This window comes from Arachis hypogaea, chromosome 16 (genome assembly GCF_003086295.3).
Source record: "Arachis hypogaea cultivar Tifrunner chromosome 16, arahy.Tifrunner.gnm2.J5K5, whole genome shotgun sequence".
Taxonomy (NCBI): domain Eukaryota; kingdom Viridiplantae; phylum Streptophyta; class Magnoliopsida; order Fabales; family Fabaceae; genus Arachis; species Arachis hypogaea.
In genome coordinates, this window is record NC_092051.1 from 66,649,602 (window position 1) to 66,676,282 (window position 26,681).

General features: G+C 39.4%; 1 protein-coding gene across 1 annotated transcript; it reads left to right on the forward strand.

The window, feature by feature from the left end:
• Positions 1 to 640: 640 nt before the first annotated feature.
• Positions 641 to 3,872, forward strand: LOC140180130 (uncharacterized). Its single transcript, XM_072220527.1, has 3 exons — positions 641 to 1,002; positions 1,274 to 3,175; positions 3,260 to 3,872. Exons 1-3 carry the CDS (start codon positions 641 to 643, stop codon positions 3,870 to 3,872), a joined length of 2,877 nt encoding a protein of 958 aa, XP_072076628.1.
• The last annotated feature ends 22,809 nt before the right edge of the window (positions 3,873 to 26,681 follow it).

Consider the following 26,681-nt stretch of genomic DNA (forward strand, 5'->3'; position numbering starts at 1 on the left):
TTATTTTTAGTTACTTAGTTACTCATGCTTTGGATTTGAATTTTGGGCTATTATCAGATTGCTTTTATTTTCCAAATAAGTTACCGACCTGAATTGAGTTTTTTTATTTTTTTTCCCTTTCATTTTAATTATATCAGTTTAGAATTTATGAAAATAAATCAAGACTAAATATGATTATAGTCTAATCTCTTAGAATTTTACTTGGTAACAAACAGATTGAAGTTTTTGGTTAAAGCTCCCAAGTGGATTTTGTCAAAATATTGATCGTGTCATGGCAAGGTACAATGTATACTTTTTATTTTCTCTTTATTATTATGCTATAAATTCATGTGTAGCTCCACTTTGATTGCTTTATTAGTTATGAAGTTGCAATTTAACTTATTATTTATGTACTATAAATTCTTTGTTTTCCTTAATTTGTTTTACTTCAGCGAGTTTCTAGTAAAATGTTTAGAGAATTACTTCTAAGACTAGGAACTATTTCCTAACCTAACTACAAGGCTATGAAAGTCCATTTCATAGCCCATGCCCCATATATTTCATAACACCCTTCCTCCTCTACTCTTGTTATCTTCACTTTGCGACCCCTTATAAATTTTCCTCCAAAAAAAATTAATAATTATCGATTAGGTTTTGTGATATGCCGAAGGATTGGATGGATCTACCGAGGTATAGCGAAGAGTATATCAATGGTGTTATTAGTTTCTTAGAGTTTGCATACTCTGAGGGAGAACCGGACGGACAACAAATTCAATGTCCTTGTAAGAGGTGTTGTAACATTGAGTGGTATAGAAGAGATGTGGTATTTGACCATTTAGTAGCCGACGGATTTGTTAAGGGATATAGAACATGGATTAATCACGGGGAATGGACAATCCCGATGGTGGTTGATGATGACACGGATGATGAAAGTGCACGCGATGACATCGAAAGACTGCTTAATAATGCATTTGGAGATCATGCTGAGGGTGTTACTGTAGGTCCAAATGAAGAGGCTAAAAAGTTTTATTATTTAATAGATGGGGCAAGTCAAGAGTTATACCCGGGCTGAAAGAAATTTTCTACATTATCTTTTACCATCCGCCTGTACTTGTTAAAGTGTTTGCACGGTTGGAGCAATGCCTCCTTTACTTCCCTTCTTGAGCTATTGAAAGAGGCAATACCTGAAATTAACATACCTCCATCTTTCAATAAGACGAAGGCTATGATAAGAGATTTAGGTCTGGATTATAAAAAAAATCGATGCTTGTCCTAATGATTGCCTCCTGTATAGGAAAGAACTAAAGGATGAAACACAATGTCGTGTGTGTGGAACATCTCGATATACTAAAAATTCTAGTGATAATAGCGAGAACCAACCTCACAAGAAAGGTTGTCCTATTCCTGCAAAGACTCTGAGATACTTTCCTAAAATTCCAAGACTTCAGAGATTATTTATGTGCTCAAAAACGGCAGCTAGTCTGAGGTGGCATGATGAGGAGTGCGTTAAAGATGGGACGTTAAAGCATCCTGCTGATGGCCTGCCATGGAAGAACTTTGATGAAATGAATGAAGATTTTGCAAAAGAATCACGCAATATTAGACTAGGCTTGTCAAGTGATGGGTTCAACCCATTTCGTAGCATGAATATTTCATGGAGCACGTGGCCCGTAATGTTGATGGTATACAACTTGCCCCCGTGGATGTGCATGAAACCTGAATATTGTATGCTTTCTTTGCTTATTCCTGGGCCACAATCACATGGAAAAGATATTGACATGTATCTACAACCATTGATAGAAGACTTGAAGTTGTTGTGGGAAATAGGGGTGGAAACTTATGATGCATCAAAGAAAGAGACCTTTCAAATGCGGGCAGCTCTTTTGTGGACAATCAATGATTTTCCTGCGTATGCTATATTGTCTGGGTGGAGTACAAAGGGAAAATTGGCTTGCCCTTGTTGCAACAAAAATACCTCTTCTCTACAACTAAAACATAGTCGGAAGACAGCTTATATGGACCATCGTGTGTTTTTACCCATGGATCATCCATGGAGAACCAGTACAAGGTCTTTTAATGGGAAGCAAGAATTAAGACCCCCTCCACCTGTTATAGAAGGAACGGAAATTTTTGAGATGCTACAAAATGTTGAGAATGTTTTCGGGAAGAAGCAAAGTATATCAAATAGTTTCCCATGGAATTGGAAAAAAAGATCAATTTTCTTTGAATTGCCTTACTGGCACAAGAACCCACTGCGTCACAACTTAGATGTCATGCACATAGAGAAGAACATACTTGACAGTATAATTGGAACTCTTTTGGATATCCCAGGCAAGACAAAGGATCATCTGAATGCTCGATATGACTTAAAAGATTTGGGGATCTGGAAAAATATTCAACCAAAGGAGGTGAATAATGGCAAGAGAACAAAGTTAGCAAAGGCATGCTTTTCTATGACTGCTACAGAGAAGTCAATTTTTTGTGGTGTTTTGAAGACAACAAAGCTACCTGATGGTAGTGCTGCGAATATATCACGGTGTATACATCTAGGAGAAAGAAAAATTTCTGGGTATAAGACCCACGATGCTCATTTTTTGCTACACTACTTACTACCAATACCGATTAAAAGCATCCTTCCTGATCACGTGGCCATTCCGTTGATTCGACTAAGTTCCTTTTTTCATCGCTTATGTAAAAAGTTAATCACACTGGAAGAGATAGATCAACTGGAGTTAGAGATTGTGGAAACATTATGCCACCTTGAGAGGATCTTTCCCCCTAGTTTTTTTGACATAATGGTTCATCTTCCCATTCATTTAGCAAATGAGGTGAGATTGGGTGGTCTGGTACAGTTTCGTTGGATGTATCCTCTAGAAAGGTACATGTGTACATTAAAGTCGTATGTACGCAACAAAAGTCGCCCCGAAGGTTCTATTGCAGAGGCATATCTGGCTGAAGAGTGCTTAACTTTCTGCTCAAGATACTTGCATGGAGGTGTGCGAACAAGACTTAATAAGCGACCTCGGAATGATGATGATCCTAATGACGACGAAATTTTGCCTTCAAAGTTGTTTTCTAACAAAGGTTGTTCGTTAGGCGTGGGAAATGGAGAACCAATTAATCTCGATGACATATCAAGTGCTCAAGCCCATGTGTATGTATTATACAATTGTGAAGAAGTCGCAGATTATGTTAGGTAACTTAATATAACTTATGTTTATTCACTAAATCAAGTGCATTTAGATTTTTTCCGATCAAACATAACTATTATTAACTACAGAGAGCATGAGGATGAGGTTAATAATCAGCGAGGAACAAAATGGAGAAAAGCAAAAGTTCACAGTAAAACATACTCGCAGTGGTTTGAAACTCGGGCGAGGGATCCAGATGTGCCTATTTGGCTAAAAGAATTATCTCGAGGTCCAAGCTCTGTTGCAAGAAGATTTTATGGATATATAATTAATGGATATAGGTTTCACACTATGGAGCATGAGGCAAGGAGAAAAACACAAAATAGTGGTGTCACATTAACTGCTTTAACTTCAAGCTTTGCAAGTGCTAAAGATAAAAGTCCAATTCAAGACACTGTAGCTTATTATGGCAGGTTATTTGAGATAGTAGAGTTAGATTATTTTGGGCGTTTTAAGGTTGTATTGTTTTGGTGTGAGTGGTATGATGCTGGGAGAGACAAGTATGGTCTTACATTTGTTCACTTCAATAAGAAATGCTACCAGAATGAACCTTTCATACTAGCATCTCAAGCACATCAGTGTTTTTATGTGCAAGATCCATACGAGTTCAAACACTACCCCACAAGCCGAAGATTTAATGTTGGAGCAAGATGGATCAAGAAAGGAAAAGAGAAAGCCAAGGGTAAGGGCTACAACTATTGATGAATTTTTAAAAGAAAATGGGATAGATGTAGAAATTGACGGACTAAGCTCTGAACTAAGTGATGGTGTGGGAGATAGCTTTCCACTTAATGAAAATTATTATTCACATGTGATGGAAGACATTGATGATGACGAAGGTAATATATTTCTATTATTTTTTATATTTTTTTGTAAATTATAATGCTTAATTTTTTAATTGGCATCACTAATTACTCCTTGATTTTCCCCTAATGCATGAAACTAGGAGAGCCAAAGAAGAAGAAAACCCGGGGAAAAACAACTTGCAAAGAGATTTATGCAAGAACTATGGATCAGCGGGAAGAAGTTATTTTTGATATTGGACAGCCAGTAGGACCAACCGATCAAAGTGTGTCTAATTTAACTAGTTTCGTAGGCATAATTGGTAGAAATAAAAGATTTGTGAGTCTTTTATACACTAGCTGGCATGCTGTAACTCCTAAAGCTAAGAAATTCATGTGGAACTATGTTAATGTAAGACTCTTCTATTATTATTAAATCTCGATTATTTTAAATATAGGAAGGTACGTATAACACTATTGATATCATGCAGACCAAGTTTATCCTCCCAGATAGTGGAGAAAAGTGGGTGATCCAAGCAATTCGGGATGCTTGGAAGCGGTTCAAGGGAAAGATTAAGCAGAAGCACTTTGTTCCCTTTGATACCATCGAAGATATGGTGAAAAATCGACCGACACAAGTTCCAGAAAGTCAATTCATAAAATTGATCTATTATTGGAGTCATCCTACAATCCAGGTAAAATAGTTGGTACTTTAATTGCAAATATATTACTGTTTGTTAAGACATAAGCAAAATAATGAAAATTCAATTGATAATGTTGGAATCTGTCCTCTCTCATGCTATACAAACACATATCCATTCTGATGTAGGTTCTTGAACTGAATTGAATTTTCTTAGGATATATTGCTGCCAGTTCCATTCTGAACTTCTGAATTTGTGTATTTATAATTCTATTTTTGGCTACTTTGTTTGCTGTAATTGTAAGTTGCTGCAATTCTCTTTTCTATAGTTCTATTTTGTGCAATTTTATTTTCTACAATTCTATTCTGTGCAATTATATCTGCTACTATTCTGGTTGTTGTAGTTTTGTTTGCTGAAGCAAAATTTAATTATATTTTTCTCTGTTTCTATATGCTAACTTTTTATTCAATTATAGTTAATAAGTGAAAAAAACAAGAAACACAAAGAACAGCAAAAGTTTCCACATCGCATGGGGCCAATCAATTTCAGAAGAGTACGAGTGGCTCTGGTATACTTATTTAATATTTGTGCTGGGATTTGTTTAGTTAATTTTAGTTATGTTGTTATAGACTTACTTAGTTAAGGCTTTATTTTGTAGCGCGCGACAAAGGAAATAAATGAGGAACTAAAAAGGTTTGAAATGTTCCTTGCTACTCGAACAAGTCGGAAAAGGAAGGAAGTTGATCAGGAAACACAAGATGCCATTGTATGAGAGTTCATTGAATTACTAATGATTATAAATCAAATTTAGGATACGGTAACTAATTCTATTTCAAATGTTTCTTTTAATTAGGATAAATTCCAAAACCGGCAAGCTGCTGGTGAAACAGATGAGGAATCTTTTGAGTCTTTATTTGGAAAAGAACAACCAGGTCGGGTTAGGTGCTATGGAAGATCTGTTAAACGAAGTGACTTAAAAAAGCATGCAGAAATTGCTGAACTCAAGCAACAACACCAAGAGGAAGTCACATCTTTGAAGGCTGAACTTGGAGACATGAAGGCCAAACAGCAGCACCAAGAGGCTGACCTTCATGGATTGCGAAACATGATTAAGTTACTAGCTCAGCGATCTGAACCTGGAATGAGGCCAGAAGAAATTGAAGCTTTGTTACAAGATGCCCAACACTCTCCAATTGAAAGTAAAATATACAAGGTGTAGCTTTATTAAACTAGAAGTTGTAGAGAAAGTAAAATATACAAGGTGTAGCTTTCTAAATTTCCAATTTCCTCCTTTCTAATTCAAAACTATCCTTATATATACTACTCTTCTGATCTTCTAGTTAGCTCTTCAAGTCTTGGATATGGGCCCTTGATCTTTAGTTGAAGCAGTTACAGTCTTCAGTGGGCTCAGCTTTGCTTGCAGAAAGAATGTGAGTTAGGCATGGTAGGACGTTAGTTAGGACGTTAGTGGCATTAACATTAGGTGTAAACTTGGTTTTGAAAGCGTTAGTGACGATAACTATGTCACTAACATTCCAAACCTGTTGATCCACATTAACTTCAATGTTAGTGGTACTAACGTGATCACTAACGTAGCCTCTTAGCCCTTTGCAAGCGTTATTGACACTTACTTTTACCAATAACGCTGCTCCATGTCCCTCTTTCCCACGTTAACGATCTACGTTAGCGTAACTAACGTGGCCCTTAACGTGGGCATGCCAAAGCTCGAGGGTGTTAGTGACACTTACCTTTGTCACTAACGCTTCAAAATGCCCCTTCCTTCCACGTTAGTGCTTCACGTTAATGGCATTAACGTGACCACTAATGTGGGTGTACTTGCCATCTCCAACGTTAGTGACAAAGGTTAGTGTCACTAACGTTGGCATATCATCATTTGCTCCATGTTACCATTCACGTTAATGGTCTTAACGTGACCACTAACGTAGGCAATCTTGGCCTGATCCAGCGTTAGTGACAAAGGTGAGTGTCACTAACGTTGGCGATCTCTTCTTATTCCACGTTAGAGTTCACGTTAATTAGATTAACGTGACTCTTAACGTGGCTATGTGTGGCCTTTTGGAACGTTAGTGGTGTTTACTTTTACCACTAACGTTGGAGCTTCTCTTTCCTTCCACGTTAGTTCTCACGTTAATGTAACTAACGTAGCAACTAATGTGGGTTATGATGGCTTTTGAAGGTGTTATTGGTGATAACTTTACCACTAACGTTGTAAGCTTGCTCCCATTCCACATTAGTGGTCACGTTAGTGAGACTAACGTGGATGCTAACGTGGCTCTTCCTTGCCTCCTTTGTCCTGAAATCAAACAAACAAGGTGCCTCAAAGCTTTGTTTTAAGTCATGAGATCATGCATCATCCATTTTATCATTCAATCCATGCATAATTTTCATGAAATCATGTAAAGTTCACAATGTTTGCTTGAATCAAGATGTAAGTGTATATTCATCCAAAACTTGCTTATTTACTAAGAAAATGCATGAAACTACCCTAAAATAGTAAAGAAAAAGGTCAGTGAAACTGGCCAAGATGCCCTGGCATCAGCTAGGGTCAAGGTAAGATTAATATGGTTAAGTGGGCTAATAGATTGGATCTTTGATTAGCTCAAGCAACCCACCTAATCTTATATCAACCTATGTACACAAAAGAGAACAACCTAACTACCCGTTTGTCTCCTTTTTCACACTAACTCATGCATTCTCCTTTCCAATTCACACACATATGCATATTTTATTTACATTCTTGTTGTCTTTTCTTTTCTTTTTCTCTTATTTTTTTCAAAAGGTATATACACCAAAATCTTTTTCTTTTATCATAAAACAGATATGCATATATTTTAAATGATGACTGCATGAGTGTTTACCCATTTTTCCCAATTTTCTCAATGAACACCCAAAGTAACCTTCTACCGATGTTTCTCACAAATTCTCCCCACACTTGATTAACACACACACTCAAACCCAAGCTATTCAAAGATACAACTAATGGACATTAATGGTTTTTTGCTTAGGGCAAAAGATGTGCTTAAAATTAGAACAAAGGGGAATTAAAGGCTCAAAAGTGATTTACAAAGGTAGATGTAAGGGTTGGCCATATGGGTTAAGTGAGTTCAATTCAGAAATGGCCTCAATGATACTAAATGTTTTCAAAATATCAAATATAGGACATATAGACTAAAGTAAATCTAAGATCACAATCATAAAAGGAGTATAACATACAAGAACAAAATTTGTGGTTGAAAATGTGCAAGCACACAAATAAAGCTCAATTCTCACTAGATCTTTTGTTCAAGCTCTTTTCTATGTTCCATAAAGGAAATACTTCAAGAAAGTTCAAAACAAGTTTTCAAATCTAATCAATTGAATGCCCTAATAGGGTTTCTTTAAAATTCTTTGTTGTTTTACCAAAATTTTGACAAAGACCAAATTGTAGGTTAGGATTTTCTCCAAATAGATTTTGTTACAAGTATAGCTCCGAACTAATAATTGGCCAATAATCAAATTTAATTCAAAAGATTGTCACAATCCAATACAAAATTAACCGAGAGTATTTAGACTCCCGGGTCATCTTCCCTAGGAGTTGCAATGAAGAGTTCTTATTATTGGCTACGTAAGTGTTCATAGCCCGGTCCGAACTACAGGGTCCGACCTCTTTCTACTCGACCACCGACCTCTCTACATAGAGGTTAGGCAAGTCACAGCAGAAGACATAGGAAAGGCCCAAAGAGGCCCAAAAAGAAGGATCACCGCCCTCTAGAAGGCGGTTGGCCAAAGACGATGATCTCAGCTGCAAAAAGATAAGATAAGATAACAAACTTATCTCAAAGGAAGATCATCAAACACTACTATAAATATACTGAAGTACCCAGGTATAAGATATACTCCAATTCTACAAAAAACCTGCCTAAAGCCCGTACTGACTTAAGCATCGGAGTCTCTTACAGGTACCACCCCCTCCGACAGACGAGGACCAGCGACATCTCCCGCTCTTACAAGTCGGATACGCCAGCCCAGACCTGGCTAGAAGATCTCATCTGAGATCGACCTCCCAGTTTCAGGTAACCCTCGGAACATTGGCGCCGTTGCCAGGGAACCTGGAAGTCATCCCCTCGACATGGCAAACAACCCTACGAATGATCATAACTCCGGATTAGAAGAAGGAACGCCAATTAAGAACACTGATGCCACACAAAAGGATGTGGACCACTCCAAGGGAGATAGGCAACCTCAGAACACAAAAATCTTAGATGCCATTCGTGAACAACAGGATCGCCTCAGACAGCTCGAGCAAGAAGCTGAACGTCAGCGAGAAGCAGAGCATGATCTCTGGAGAGAAACAAGACGACATCGAGAACTGGAAGACAAGCTCTTAAAACTCGAAGCCGACTTGAAAACAAAAACCACACGATCCAACCACTAGGATAGCCCCCATAAGGACCAAGACCCATTCACAAAGGAAATCATGAAAGCTAAAGTCGCGAAGGACTTCAAAACTCCTGACATGACCCCATATGATGGTACGTCCGACCCAAGCTATCATTTTAGTAACTTTAGAAGTCGGATGTACCTCACAGACGCCTCGGACGTAAGCCGTTGCAAGGCCTTCCCGACCACCCTGACCAAAATGGCAATAAAGTGGTTCGACAGTCTACCACTAAGATCAATTACAAGTTTCGATGAACTCGCCAAGAAGTTCCTGGCCAGGTTCTCCATCCAGAAGGACAAAGCAAAACACACTCCCAGCCTACTAGAATTAAACAAAGAGATCGGTAAAGCCTCCGTGGCTACATGGAGAGATTTAATAAAATATGCCTTGACATACAGAATCTCCCTACAGAGGCGGCAATTACGGGGCTCATCAACGGCCTACGGGAAGGACCCTTTAGCCACTCCATATCCAAGAAACATCCAACATTCCTGAACGAGGTACAAGAACGAGCCGAAAAGTATATCAACATGGAGGAGAACTCCCGACTAGGAGAAAACTCCAAAGCCGGATTCTCCTACCCACCATGGGATAAGGATAACTATTCCAGGAAAAAAGAAGACCAATCCACAGAGAAACCCAGGAAATACCATAATTACACCCGTCTTCGGGTATCCCTTGTGGATGTCTGTCGGGAGATATGCAACACAGAAAAAATCCTACTTCCTTGACCGATCAAACAGAAAAGGGGAGAAAGTCGGACCGAATACTGCAAATTCCACAGGATCTACGGACACTGATAAACCACTATTTTCTGATTCACCTTGTGCTAATTTGAGTGGTTTTTATCAATTATTCACTCACTTATTCATATAATTTACATGATTTGACAATTCCTTCCCTATTCTGATATATGTGAAAACATGTTTCGTAGGCCTTAAAACTGTTAATTTTAATTATCCTTTATTACCATTCGATGTCGTGATCTGTGTTTTTAGTATTTTTAGGCATTACAGGGCAGGAATGGCTTAGAGGACAGAAAGAAAACATGCAAAAAGTGGAAGGAATGCACAAAAATGAAGTTTGAAGAAAATGGCAGCGACACGTGCGCATGGATGACGCGGACGCGTGCCAAGCACAAAACACAAGCGACGCGTACGCGTGACTGACACGTATGTGTGACAAGGAAAATCACCAAATGATGCGCACGCGTGGACGACGGGTACGCGTGACAGACGCCACGTACAGAAATCTGCAGAAAGCGCTGGGGAAATTTCTGGGCCCCTTCTCGGCCCAAATCCAAGCCTAGAAACACAGAATACAGGTTGGAGAATGGGGGAATCAATGGATTCATGAATCATTCATCAATTTACAACAATGTTAGGTTTTAGATGTAGTTTTTAGAGAGAGAGGCTTTCTCCTCTCTCTTAGGTTCTTAGGATTTAGGATTTCTCTTAGTTTATGGTTTATTCTTTCTTGATTCCAGGTTCAATGTTCCTTTAATTTAGCTTCTCTTCTACTTTTATTTATTCTATTACTTTAATTGTTTATTTTCCCAATTTGGTTTATGAACTCTCCATGTTAGATTCAATTTCTTTATTTAATGCAATTTCAGGTATTTCAGATTTATGATTGCTTTCTTCTATTTATGATATAAATAATTTGGATTTTTCCCCTTTTGGCTTTGGTTGAGTAATTGGTGACACTTGAGTTGTCAAACTCCTTTGTTGATTGAAAATTGGAATTTGCTAGTTGATCTGGATCCCTCTAAAGCTAGTCTTTCCATAGGAGTTGACTTTGACTTGAGGAATCCCATTGATTGGTCTACTTGACTTTCCTTTATTTAGTAAGGGTTAACTAAGTGAGAGCAATAAACAATTCTCATCACAATTGATAAGGATAACTAGGATGGGATTTCCAGTTCTCATACTTTGCCAAGAGTTTTCTAGTTATTAATTTACTTTCCTACCAATTTATTTATCTTGTTCCTTATTCAAAAACTCCAAAAAGATAACCTTTCCATAACCAATAATAAATCATACTTCTCTGTAATTCCTTGAGAAGACAACCTGAGGTTTAAATACTTTGGTTAAAAATTTTATTAGGTTTGCTTTAGTGACAACCAAAACTTTTGTACGAAAGGATTCTTTGTTGGTTTAGAAACTATACTTACAACGGGAATTTTATTTGCAAATTTCTTTACTAACAGAAATATAGTTCGTAAAAAAAAATGGTGCCGTTGCCGGGGAATTGCAAACGTGTGCTTTATTATTGGTTATTGTAAATATTTGCTTTTTGCTTGTTTATTTGTTTTTATTTTTGTTTTTAATTTTTATTAGCTACTATGAGTTTTCAACCCTGTCGCTGTGAGTTTGGTTCCAATGTTGTTTTAAGGAATGGAAGCTATAATGGGAACATGCATCATGGTCGAAATAATCAAAGATGGAAGGAGCCACGAGGATTTGATCAACCCTTACAGCAACAACGCCTTCCAAGGTACCATGGACAATGACCACCCTACAATGCATGCCAAGACAATAGTTATGGTAGACCTTTTCGTGACAACCAACCCCCACCAAATTACTATGGTCAAGAGCCATTCCGAGGTGCGTACCAAGATAATAGATATGGTGGACCCCCTTGTAGTCACCAACAAGCCCCACCATATGCCTATGAACCCCCTCCTCAACATAACTTTAAACTACCATACTCACAAGCTACCTACAACCATTCACCTCATTATGACCCTAACCCTTATCCACCCCAATTCCAATCCAATTACTCCCAAGAACCACCACTTCTATATGTACCATGTCCATATCCATTGACCCAAGAATCACAAGATCGTCTCAAGGAAACAGTGGATGAATTTCATGCAACCCTTCATCAACTGGAGCAACCGATAAATCAATTAGCTTCCTGACGTTTGGACACTCAAAGAACCCCCCCATGGCTTCATGTGGATAATGTAATGAAGAACATAGCATGAAGGAGATACTAGAAACTCCGGTGGACAGTAAGGAGCATGATTTTGTACTGAAACAAGTGGAGGAAGCCAGAATTATCGAAGAAGAATAATCGGATGAAGACTTAGGAGACGCTGAACCTCTGATGAGCGGATAATTTTTACGCTTTTTTGGCATTATTTTTAGGTATTTTTAGTATGATTTAGTTAGTTTTTACTATGTTTTTATTAGTTTTTATGCAAAAATTCACATTTCTGGACTTTACTATGAGTTTGTGTGTTTTTCTGTGATTTCAGGTAATTTCTGGCTGAAATTGAGGGACCTGAGCAAAAATTTGATTCAGAGGCTGAAAAAGGACTGCAGATGCTGTTGGATTCTGACCTCTCTGCACTCGAAATGGATTTTCTAGAGCTACATAAACCCAATGGCACGCTCTCAATTGCGTTGGAAAGTAGACATCCAGGGCTTTATAGCAATATATAATAGTGCATACTTTGCCTGAGTTTTGACGACGCAAACTGGCGTTCAAACGCCAACTTCGTGCCCTATTCAGAAGTTAAACGCCAGAAACAGGTTACAAACCAGAGTTAAATGCCACAAACAGGCTGCGACCTGGCGTTTAACTCCAAGAGAAGCCTCTACACGTGTAAAGCTTAATGCTCAGCCCAAGCACACATCAAGTGGGCCCCGGAAGTAGATTTCTGCACTATCTATCTTAGTTTACTCATTTTCTGTAAACCTAGGTCACTAGTTTAGTATAAAAACTACTTTTAGAAACTTACTATGTACCTCATAACATTTTACATCTGAATTTTGTATCTTCTACGGCATGAGTCTCTAAACTCCATGGTTGGGGGTGAGGAGCTCTGCTGTGTTTTGATGGATTAATGCAATTACTACTGTTTCCCATTCAATCACACTTGTTTCTATTCTACGATATTCACTCGCACTTCAACCTGATGAATGTGATGATCCGTGACACTCATCATCATTCTCAACCTATGAACGTGTGCCTGATAACCACTTACGTTCTACTTTAGATTGAGTGTGTATCTCTTTGATTCCTGGTTCACGCGTTTGATTGCATCTCCTGACAACAGAGCATTCAAATCCGTGAGATCAGGGTCTTCGTGGTATAAGTTAGAATCAATTGGCAGCATTTCCTGAGATCCAAAAAGTCTAAACCTTGTCTGTGGTATTCCGAGTAGGATCCAGGAATGGATGACTATGATGAGCTTCAAACTCATGAATGCGGGGCGCAGTGACAGTATGCAAAAGGATCAATGGATCCTATTCCAACATTAGTGAGAACCGACAGATGATTAGCCATGTACATGGACCCTTTTCACTGAGAGAACGGCTGGTAGCCATTGACAACGGTGATCCACCAACAGACAACTTGCCATGGAAGGAGCCTTGCGTGCCTGAAGAAGAAGACAGTAGGAAAGCAGGGATTCAGAAGACAAAGCATCTCCAAAACCTCAACCTGTTCTCCATTACTGCATAACAAGTATTTATTTCATGTTCTTTTACTTTTTGCAATTAAAACTAAGAATCATTACTGATATCCTGACTAAGAATTACAAGATAACCATAGCTTGCTTCAAGCCGACAATCTCCGTGGGATCGACCCTTACTCACGTAAGGTATTACTTGGACGACCTAGTACACTTGCTGGTTAGTTGTGCGGAATTACAAAAGTGTGATTGTGATTTCGTGCACCAACCTCCATGGGAATCAAGAGTTGTAGAGAATTCCGCCAAGAAATTTTCAACTGATGCTATGGAGGATAGTGCACAAACCCCAAGGCATGTATCTTATGAAGAACTGGATGGAACAGATCAAGAAGCAAGTTTCCTTGGTAATGATGATCATGAATCAAGCTCTCCTAGTGAAAAGTTGCATCCGCAATTGAACTCTTTGAGCCTGAAGAACCTTCCCCAAGTGAATATGAAGATGATATAAAGGTAGACTTTTCTCAACCTCCAACTTATAACTTGAGTGATGGGGAAGAATTGGAAGACTTTGATCAAGACGTGGTTACAGTTGAAGAAGCTTGCAAGGAAGTGGAAGAATTCACAGAAGAGTACAAGGGAGTGGAGCTTGAAAGACCACTGGAAACACCTCTCCTAAGGCCATTACCACCCAATACAAACTTCAAGTGGGTAAAATCCTTAGCCTTTATCTTTACTTTCCCACTTGAATATGGTTTTCTTGAAACAGATGGCCAGCTTAGAGCTCTTTGCGGCTTTAAGAGTAAGAGGGAGATGGTTAGCAATAGGAGTTGGTATGCAAGATTCAATAAAATTCCACGCTCCAAATGGAAGCGCAAGGATTGGTATAGAGCTCGATTGAATGGTTTTCGGAAGATGTTTGGGTGTCTCGGTGAAAATTCAGGTTGCATACCGCCCGGTTGGAACAACATAGATAAAAGTAAAGACGGGTACAAAAGCAAGGTTTGGGATCTTGGAATTCATTCTAATAATCAATACTCCTGGAGCCTGATCACCTGCTTTAACTTGCTCGAAGGCTTTACGTGCCTAGTTTGGGATCCCAGAGGCTATTGGAATTGCAAACGTTGGTGGAGATTTCTGGATGAGTTCAAGCATAAGCCACCATGACAAGGAGCTCACCAAATGTCCAACTTAAGGACTTTAACTAAAAGTGCTAGGTGGGAGAGAACGCACCATGGTATGATCGTTTCTTTTCAATCATAGTTTTATTTTGTTCTGTTTTATTCTTAGTTTTATTTTATCTTATTTCCTCTAGTTTCCTTCATAACATCTACATCAGCATCTGCATTTTTGCATTCTGCATATTCAGAAAAAAAACACACCACGCGTGCGCATAGGCCACGCGTGGGCGTCGATTCCAAATCGGCGTCTCCATCCAACGCCCAGAAAGTTAGGCTGGAATCGTGCGACTGGTATGCGAAGAGCACAAATTGTCCCATGCGTATGCAACCATGACGCGTACGCGTCACTTTCATTTAGACACACCACCCGTGAGCATGCGCGACGCGCACGCGTCACATGCACCTATTTGTCCCCTCATATCAAATAGAGAGTTGTGGAAAAATGACACTGGATTTGCACGTTTAGCACGATTCTGGTCGACGAGTATGCGTGCTTCACGCGTACGCGTCAGCTCTACCTATCCCTCTTCACGCGTTCACGTCAATGACGCTTTCGCTTCATTGCAATTTTACCTCATCCACGCGCACGCGTGACACACGCGTACGCGTGGATTTAAATTCACTAACCTCCCCTGATGCAAAAACCCTAGCCCTCGCGTCACTTTTACCGCCCCTCCTCAACGTTCCATCTCCACTCTCTCTCCCTCCAAACCTCCAAAGCCACTACAACCCACCACCATCCTATCACCAGAGCAGCTGCCGGCAACCCCATACCCTTGCCGTCACCCTCACTCTTCCTCCCTAACCACTACACCCTCTCTCCTCCCCCTACCCCCGCTTTTCCCCATGCCCCGTCGCCGACCCCAAACTCGCTGCCGTGCCACCACAGAACCGCCATCCACCACCACCGCAACACCACCGTACCCCCTCCTTCCTTCTTTCTCCCCCTCTCCCTCTCTTTCTCTCTCTCTTCTCTACCCTCTCACCCCCCTAGTTCACCGAACCGGCCCCGCCTCCCTGCGCCGCCGCAAAGCCGCCGCACCGCCGCAAAGCCGCCACGCTGCCGCCACTTCCGGCGACACCAATCCTCTTTCTTCTTTCCCCAATTCTAGTGTTAAACACCTCCCAGGTTTCACTGCCTCTATCTCTGCAAACTCAAATTCTACTTCTGTTAAATTAGATTAATTAGCTTAGTTACATTTTGTTAGAATTAGGATAGTTAGATATGCATGTTTCGTATTGGATTCTAGGTGGTTAGGTAGCTTGGATGTGGCTAGTGGATTTAGGTCTGATAAGTGCTCTGTTCCTAGTGTTTGAATTTTCTGATTTTTAATTTGCTTGGCTGCTGATATTAATATTATGCTGTTCCAATCCTGTTTGATGCTGCTCTGCTGAATGACATCATTTCATATGAGTTGCGACTATTACTGCTAGTTGCATTTGTGGCTCTGAGTTCATATCACATGCAGATTGCTTTATTCTTTTCTGAAATTCTTTGACTCCATGAGAACTTATTTGTTGCTTGTTTTAATTCGGGAATGCCTACTTTACTACCAAGATGCTACCAAATTATCTAAAAAGGTTTTTGATGCCAAGTTATTCAACCGCGGATTATGAGTTGAATCTGGCACTGTTTCTACCTTGTACCCATTTCTTTTAGCCCAGTTCAATTCATATTTCATTAGATCAGCATCTCCGTCCTACTTTTGGTTCCCTCTCATGTGTATTCTTCATTACCAGGATTAAGGAACTAATTGACGAAATTCTGAGTCAATTAGCCCCTTGCTGACCAACCTTTGCTGCATCAATGCCATGTTTCAACCATTATTCTGTTCATTGCTCAAGGAAAGCTTGCTGCTTGTGTTCAATTGTTTATTGAATTATTACTTATGGCTGCTTTCTTGGATCAATTATTTAATTCTTAGGAAGTTATATATGGTTTTTGTATTTTTCATTGTTGATAAATTCTTAAAAAACCCAAATTGTGTTTTTGCTTAATGTTACCTGCATCATGAGACTTACCTTGTTCTTCATGATAATTGCCAAATGCTGCAGTACATATGAATTTTACTTGTTGATTCTGCTATTTGTTTTTCACGGGAACATTCCTTTTACGGCTGTAATGCTGCTCGATTTTTCTGAAAATTGTTTCACTCAACTCCCATTCATGAATTGGCTTTGGTACTTTTGAATTTTACACTAATTGGTTTCAACCAAGCCAATTCATGGAAGGATGGGCTAGCATTCCTACTCCGTCTGGTTCCCTTCTTAGTTAAATCGCATTATTGATGATTTTATTCATTTTTGTGCTTCTTTTATCACATGGTTTATCATCAATTATCTGCATTGTATTCTTGAATGTGAGCCTGCTTGTTCGTAAACCTTTTGCATTTCTAGGAACTACATTACCATGCAACTAATTCTAACCTACTTCTTTGGCTTTTAACTTAAATGACTATTAACCTAACTGACTTTTAACCCCTTTCAAGGCATGTTAATTGTTGTTTCCTGACAAACCAGCATTCTTCATATCCTAGTTTTTGGATTGTGATTTTTAATTGAATTCTTTGGATTTTACTTTGCATTCAATCCAAAATTCTATATAATTCTTCCTCACTTTCTACTTTGGTTTTTATTCCTATTTTGCACATCTACTGCTTGACTTGTTTGCTAACTATTTGCCTTCCTATTTTTTCTACTTTGGTTTAATAAATTATATCATGGGAACTCTATTTTTCATGATGTCTGACCATAAAGGGAAAGGAAAAGCTAAAGCAGGCACGGGTAAAAAAAAAAGAGGAGAGTCTTCTGTGGCTCTGTTAGATATACTGCATGATGATTCCTGGCGTGAGAATAACTTTACTCCGCAGGAAAAAGTTGATCAATTAGTGCCTACAACTGATCCACTCAAGTTTGCAAATCGATACTGTGAATTAAAATATCCGGTCTTTGTAAATACAAGGCACCTGTATCTAGAAAAGACTCTCAGAATTCCACCCGAGTTACAGCAGTATACCACAGAACAAATAAAACAGAGAGGCTGGTTCTTTCTGGAGAGGAACTTGACTGAGGTGAATGCATCCTGGGTCCGGAAATTCTATTGTAACTATTACAAGATGACCCTGGATGCAGTGCAGCTCAGAGGCAAATAGATTTTAGTTACTGAGGAGGTCATTGAAGATATCCTCTATTTCCATCCTAAATCAAATGAACCAGATGGTTATCAGAAGGCTGAGGAATCCATGAGGTCTATGAGCTTTGATTGGGAGGCAGTGAAGCGTACCATAGCCATTGATCTTGCTGTTCCCTGGGTTATAGGCAAGTCAACAGTAACTCCAAAGAGCTTCAAGATTATTTATCTTAATGATGAGGCTCGGCTATGGCAACAAATTCTGAGCAATTATGTTATGCCGAGCACTCACGAGACTGAGGTGCCAGCTGCTATGATTACTCTCATCTGGTGCGTCATGGAAGGCAAGGACTTATACCTTCCCCGATTTATCCGGCACTACATGGCCAGGGTTCATGTTCGAGGCACTCTGCCCTTCCCCTATTTGATCACTCAGATGGCCCGCCGAGCCGAGGTACCCTGGGAGCTTGCGGATGAGAAACCACCAGCTGTCGACTGTAAGAAGATCATCCCACACGGCAGAAAGATCACAGCTCTGGGCTACAGACCGCCTTCTCTTACTGCCTCTGCCGATGCCGTCACATCTTCTGCTGCCCCTTCAGCACCCGTTGCACTACCCACACCTACAGCACCATCACCCGCTTCCCATCCCATCTACCACCTAGTGCACCGACTCTTCAAGCGCCTAGATCTGATGGAGCGTCGCAACAAGCAGCGTTATGAGCATCTGAAGCTGATGATCTGGTCAGGATACACTAACATCCCCTCCGAGTCTGACACACCATTGGAGCCATCTGAGGAGGAGGCGGATGAGCAGGAGCAAGATGCACGGGCAGAGGATGAGCAGGCAGAGTCACGGCACGAGGAGCCTCAACAGACACAGCTAGCAGACCCTCAGGCACCTTCACAACCAGAGCCCAGAGACAGCAGAAGCACACCCTTCATGCGATGACGACCCTTCATATCCAGCTTGACTGAGCATCGAGGACGATACTATTATATAAGTGTGGGGAGGTTGCCATCCCTAGCGGACTTTATTTTGGTGAACTGTTTCAGACCCTTTTCATTCTATTTTGTTTCATTTTCTGTATTTTTATTTTATTTTATTTTATCTTATTTGCTTTTCAGTACTTGCACATTTTCTTTTACTGTACTTTTGTTTATTTATACTTTATTACATTTTACACTTTGGGTTGTATATATCTTAGATATTTAGCTTGATTTGTACTCTTAGTTTATTAGTTGTGATATAGAAAATATGGATTATTAAAGTTTAGTTTACCCTTCTTAGCATCTGAGAATTTGGTATTTATTGAAAATAGAGAGTAAACTAGGACTTTTTAGATTTTCACAATCACAACAATCCACTTAGTATATATATATATATATATATATATATATATATATATATATATATATATATATATATATAGCAATAAATGCTGGAAAATTGACGACATTTTTCAAAGAATATACTTATTTTTATAAGAGCCATTTAAGGATTCACATTGAGTTGAATGGAAACTTTTTATTCCTACTTGCATGATATACATAACTGATATATGGTTTGTGAGCCAAAGAACACACAACCCGTGAGTTTTTGAGCTTAATTGCATGGTTACATTATTTAACCATTGTTTTCATTCCTGTGTGTTTCTTCACTATGATTGTAATCTTTGCTTTGTTTCATTCTATATGTCCATTATTTAGTGTATTTACATGCTTGCATATGATTGAGGCCATTACTTGTTTTTTCTCACTTATCCCAAAATAAGCCTACCCTTTTAAATCACCCTTGTTAGCCACCTCGAGCCTTTTAATCCCCATTTATTCTGTATTTTACCACATTACTAGCCTTAAGTAGAAAAACAAATTAAATATCCCCAAATTGAATCTTTGATTAGCTTAAGATAGAGATTGTGTATCAACTAAGTATGGGGAACCGTGGGAACTTGGGTTGACAGTAAACTGTTGAATTGATAAAATATTTGGAATTTGGGAACATGTTCACGTGAAACCAAAATAATTAAAATACCATGTGCATTGATATGTTGGGTTTATTTTTATAATAATAAAAAAAATTCTTATAAATAAATAAATAAATAAGGGGACAAAATTACCCCAATATTAAATTTAGTAGAAGATCAATGCAAATGTGATAAAGTTAAAAATAATTGGTACATGAGTATGTGGATACAAAAGTGGGAAATTTGGGAAGCTAGGCATAATGTTAGAGATGTTTAGAGTATGTATATGTTAGGTGAGATCTTAGACTAATCAAGGATTCAATTTATAGCTCACTTAGCCTTATATATATATATATATCCTCACCTTTACCTTAGCCCCATTACAACCTTGAAAAGACCTCATGATGTTTGCATGTGTACATTAAATAGTTGTCGATTGGTTAGATGAAGAACAAAGTTTTAGAAAGCATGACTAGAGAAGAGTAGAGTGATTAACCCCAAACACTGAGTGATTAGAGTGTATATACAAATCCAGTGAGGGTTCAATAGCTCATTTCCATATATCCATGTTTGATCATTGCTTGTCTTGCAAGTTTGTGAAACCTTTTCCTTAACTCGACTCAATTGTGAATATGTTTTAATATGGCTTAGCCCTTGGTTGTGCATATATGATTCCTTGAAAAATTTGACTCAATTTGACCACATGTAAGCTTTCTATATCTACGTGGATAGTAATTAGAATTGCATGATTCATTTAGGTAGTTTGCATTTAGATAGATTACATTGCATAGATTCCACCATTCTACCTTCACTCTTTTTCAGTTTCTCTTGAATTTAGCATGAGGACATGCTAATGTTTAAATGTGGGGAGGTTGATAAACCACTATTTTATGATTCACCTTGTGCTAATTTGAGTTGTTTTTATCAATTATTCACTCATTTATTCATATAATTTGCATGATTTGACAATTCTTCCTTATTCTGTGATATATGTGAAAACATGTTTCCTAGGCCTTAAAACTATTAATTTTAATTATCCTTTATTACCATCCGATGCCGTGATAAGTGTGTTAAGTATTTTCAGGCTTTATAGGGCAGGAATGGCTTAGAGGACAGAAAGAAAACATGCAAAAAGTGGAAGGAATGCACGAAAATGAAGTTTGAAGAAAACGGCAGCGACGCGTGCGTATGGAGGACGCAGACGCGTGCGAAACGCAAAACACAAGCGACGCGTACGCGTGATTGACGCGTATGCGTGACATGGAAAATTGCCAAATGACGCGCACGCGTGGATGACACGTACGCGTGACAGACGCCACGTGCAGAAATCTGCAGAAAGCGCTGGGGGCAATTTCTGGGCCCCTTCTCCGCCCAAATCCAAGCCCAGAAATACAGAATGGAGGTTGGAGAATGGGGGAATCAATGGAATCATGAATCATTCATCAATTTACAACAATTTTAGGTTTTAGATGAAGTTGTTAGAGAGAGAGAGGCTCTCTCCTCTTTCTTTGGTTCTTAGGATTTAGGATTTCTCTTAGTTTATGGTTTATTCCTTCTTCATTCCAGGTTCAATATTCCTTTAATTTAGTTTCTCTTCTACTTTTATTTATTCTATTACTTTAATTGTTTATTTCCTAATTTGTTTTATGAACTCTCCATGTTAGATTCAATTTCTTTATTTAATGCAATTTGAGGTATTTCAGATTTATGATTGCTTTCTTCTATTTATGATATAAATAATTTGGATTTTTTCCCTTTTGGCTTTGGTTGAGTAATTGGTGACACTTGAATTGTCAAACTTCTTTGTTGATTGAAAATTGGAATTTGCTGGTTGATCTGGATCCCTCTAAAGCTAGTCTTTCCATAGGAGTTGACTAGGACTTGAAGAATCCCATTGATTAGTCCACTTGACTTTCCTTTATTTAGTAAGGGTCAACTAAGTGGGAGCAATAAACAATTCTCATTACAATTGATAAGGATAACTAGGATGGGATTTCCAATTCTCATACTTTGCCAAGAGTTTTCTAGTTATTAATTTACTTTCCTGCCAATTTATTTATCTTGTTCCTTATTCAAAAACCCCAAAAAGATAACCTTTCCATAACCAAAAATAAATCATACTTCCCTGCAATTCCTTGAGAAGACGACCGAGGTTTAAATACTTCGGTTAAAAATTTTATTTGGTTTACTTTAGTGACAACCAAAACTTTTGAACGAAAGGATTCTTTGTTGGTTTAGAAATTATACTTACAACGGGAATTTTATTTGCAAATTTCTTTACAAACAGAAATCTAGTTCGTCAGACACCCCACCAACGAGTGCTACGACTTGACGAATGTCATAGAAAAATTAGCTCGAGAAGGAAGACTGGACCGATTCCTGGCTAACAGAACCGACGAGCCAAAAAAGAGATGAAGAGGAGGGGCGAGCTGAACGACCTCCTCACACCCCGGAAAGGCACGTTCATATGATCAACGGATGATTCGCAGGAGGAGGAATCTCTAAATCATCCCGAAAAAGACACCTCAAAGAAGTATACCATATTGGGGAAGGGGATAGGACACCCGACCTCCCCACTATCGCCTTCACTAAAGAAGACACCGTGGGCATCATCCCCGGGCATGATGACCCCATGGTCATTACTATCATGCTCACCAATGTCAATCTCCACCGAACACTGGTCGACCAAGGAAGCTCTGTAGATATCCTATTCAAATCCGCCTTCGACAAGCTCGGTCTACAAGAAAAAGAGCTCAGAACATATCCAAATAGCCTGTTCGGGCTCGGAGATGCCCCAATCCAGCCTCTAGGATACATCTCACTACACACAACCTTTGGAAAGGGAACCCGCTCTAGAACATTGAGCATCGACTACATCATAGTCGACGTGAGCTCCGCAAACAATGCCCTCATAGGTCGGACAATGCTAAATCATCTCATCGCAGTAGTCTCCATTACACAAGTTGTGGAAGAGCAAGTACAAGCCTTACTAGAGGTAGGGTTTATAAGGGAGGTGAAGTACCCATTATGGCTAGCCAATGTCGTGTTGATCAAAAAGTCCAATGGAAAGTGGCGGATGTGTGTCGACTACACCGATCTCAACAAAACCTGCCTAAAGGACCCCTTCCTTTCTATGCAACCCTAAGGAAAGGAAAGAAGTTTGAACGAACCCCAGAATGTGGACAAGCCTTCCAAAACTTCAAAACATTTCTTTTGCAACCACCTATCCTAACCCAACCTCGACAAGGAGAAGAACTGATCCTATACCTTGCCGTGGGAAGTCGGGTGATAGCCTCAGCCCTAGTCAGAGAAGATGAAAACGGACAGCAACCCATCTACTTTATCAGTAAAGCTTTACAAGGGGTCGAACTGAACTATCAAAAAATAGAAAAGTTTGCCTACGCCTTCATACTTACTTCCCGGTGACTTCAACTATACTTTCAAGCCCATACCATTAGAATACGAACCAACAAACCCATAAAAGGTATCCTACAGAAAACAGACCTAGCTAGGAGAATCCTACAATGGGCAGTCGAGTTGTCCAAATTCGACCTTAAGTATGAAGCTCGGACAGCCATCAAGTCTCAGTACCTAGCTGACTTTGTCGCAGAGTACACCGACACCCCAGGGACCCCCATCGATTGGAACCTCTACGTCGACGACTCATCAAACAAAGCCAAAAGTGGAGCGGGTGTTATCCTAGAAAGTGATCAGGGAACACAGCTCGAACTCTCCTTAAAGTTCGAATTCCTTGCGTCAAATAACCAAGCCAAGTATGAAGCCCTACTGGCTGGTCTGAAGCTAGCTAGGGAAGTCGGAGCACAAAAGCTTACCATCTTCAGCGATTCGCAAATAGTCACCTCGCAAATAGAAGGAAGCTACCAGGAAAAGGATCCCACCATGAAAAAATATCTAGAGAAGACCAGAGAACAGCTCGAAAAATTCATAGGATATGAGATCTGGCACATACCTCGGGAACAAAACGCCCGAGCTGATGCACTTTTAAAACTAGCCAGCACCAAACCAGTGGGCAACAACAGAAGCCTCATCCAAGAAACACTGCAAAAAACATCAACCTTGGAAGAAGAAAAAGTCCTAAGCATATCGGACCAGAACCAAGGGTGGATGACTCTCATAATCAGCTACCTCAAGTCCGAAACACTCCCTGCAGATAAAAAGGAAGCAAAAAGATTAGTACGAGAAGCACAGTACTACACCATAATACACGACGTCCTATATAGGAGGGGGATCTCAACACCCCTCCTAAAATGCATCCCAATCTCCGCTACAAGGGAAGTCCTAGAAGAAGTCCATGGTGGCATCTGCGGCAACCACCTCAAGGCACGAGCTCTTTCCAAAAAGGTACTCTGGGCTGGCTTTTACTGGCCGACCTTGCAAAAGGAAGCAACAGAGTTCGTCAAAATATATCCCCATGCCAGAAGCATGCCAACTTTCATGTTGCCCCACCCGAAGAGCTCATCTGCATTACTTCACCCTGGCCATTCGCAAAGTGGGGTGACGTGGCAGAAAATTGCCGATTAAGAATTTATAAATAGAACAGCGTTGCAAGTACAGTTCTTAACCGACGAAAATTCCTCTTATCAATTTAGAAAAGAGTTGTCACAAATTTAAGAACAAAATACTGGGAGTAGGAATCCCAGGTCGTCTCTGATGACAAGTCATCTTATGCTAGTTTTTTAAGGTAGCGCTATCCGTTAGGTAGCGCTCAAGGAACCAACGTAGCACTCACTAGGAGAGCGCTGAGCAAGGAAACTCGTGCACCAAATGGTACAGCACTTGGTGAGTGAACGTAGTGTTCACTATGGGAGCGCTAGAGAAGCAAACATGCGCACGTGAGGGGGGCATGCCAGGGGAGTGAGCGCAGCACTCATTTTGACTTCACATTTTTTCTTTTACCTTTTTGCTCACTTTTAATTTTCTCTCTTGTAATTTTCTTTTTAGAATCTGAGAGCCTGAGATCAGATCTGGGTTTCCTTTTCTTCGAACTTTCATTTTCTTTCTTCTTCAATCTATTCTTTCCTGTTTTAACAAGTGAGCAATTGAGCTCTAGGCTTTCCTTCTGTTTTTTGTTACTTCACTGAATTTGTCAATTTTTCTTTAGGATTTCAGAGTTGATCTAGGTTTCCTTGCTGTTTTGAATTCATCTGTAATTTGCTATTTCTGTTTTGCTATTGAGACCCTAATCTGAATCTCTTCATCTCATAGTTCTCTGATTTACTTTAATTTGCATTTTCCAGCTCAATTTTGAATTCCAGTACCCAAATCCCTTTATTCTTGATGCAATTTAAGTTTCCTATCAATTTAGATTCAACAATTTAAATTTCTTGCACTTTAAATTTCAATTATTTACCTTTCTTGCACTTTAAGTTTCAGCTTGTTTACTTTCTTGCACTTTAAGTTTCTGCAATTTACTTCTTCTGTACTTTAAGATTTTGTCAATTTTCCTTCTCCCTTTTATTTTCTTGCAATTTTACTTCTGTTAATCAAGTTTCACTCAAATCATCAAATATTTGCTTAACTAAATTCATCACCATACTAAAGTTGCTCAATCCATCAATCCCTGTGGGATCGACCTCACTCTTGTGAGTTATTACTACTTGATGCGACCTGGTACACTTGCCGGTGAGTTTGTGTGGAATCGTTTTCCTCATCAAGTTTTTGGCGCCATTGCCGGGGATTGATTTAGATTGACAATGATTAAGTAGGGTGATAATCTAGATGAAGCATTTTTCTTTGTTTTTGTCAAGCACACTAACTGTTTGAGGTTTTGTTTAAGCTAACCTTAACCTCACTCTAGCAGTAGAGTGAATTGCTTTTGGTTTCTGGTTTTGTGTGTGTTTCTTGTTGTTTTAGTTGCATGCCAGGAGGAAGAAGAGGTGAAACCACTTCTTTTGATCCTGAACCAGAGAGAACACTCTCAAGGTTGAGAAGAGAAGCAAGAGGGAAGGGAGTTGTTAGAGAAGAAGCCTCGGAAGAAGAAGACCGAGGGATGGAAGGGAATGTCCCTAATCCACCAGAGGGAGTGGCTAACAATAACCCACCCCAGAGGAGAGTTTTAGCTTCTTACACCTTCCCTAATTCAAGGCACTGTGGGAGTAGCTTACTTACTCCAAATGTTAATACAAACAACTTTGAGTTGAAGCCTCAACTCATTACCCTGGTGTAGAATAATTGTTCCTATAGAGGAGGTCCACTTGAAGATCCAAATCAGCACCTGTCCACTTTTATGAGGATATGTGGCACAGTGAAGACAAATGGTGTACATTCAGACATCTATAAGTTACTGCTATTCCCATTTTTATTAAGGGACAAAGCTGCCTAATAGTTGGAGGCATTTCCAAAAGAAAGCATCAACAATTGGGAGGATCTAGTGAACAAATTTCTAGCTAAATTCTACCCACCTCAGAAGATCATAAGATTGAAGACAGAGGTATAAACCTTCACCCAAATGGATGGAGAGTCACTTTATGAGTCCTGGGAAAGATACAAAGCCTTGGTCAGGAAGTGTTCCCCAGAGATGTTCAATGAATGGGATAAACTTCAGAATTTCTATGAAGGATTGACACTAAGAGCTCAAGAGGCCTTGGATTATTCTGCTGGAGGTTCAATGCAGCTCATGAAGACAACTGAGGAAGCCCAAAATCTCATAGACACTGTGACAAATAATCAATACTGCTATGCTCATCAAAAGCAATGTGACACAAAAATTATTGTCGGTCTAGAATTTCTCTTGTAGAAATTAGAACTTCGTTGTAAGAATAGCTCCAAACCAACAAACAACTCTCACATCAAATTAAATTTTTGGTTTTGTCACAAATAAAAAACCCCAATAAGAATTAACCGAAGTATTTAGACTCTGGGTCGTCTCACAAGGAATTGCAATGAAATGGTTAACTATTGGCTATGAAGAACAAGGGGTTTGGTTGAT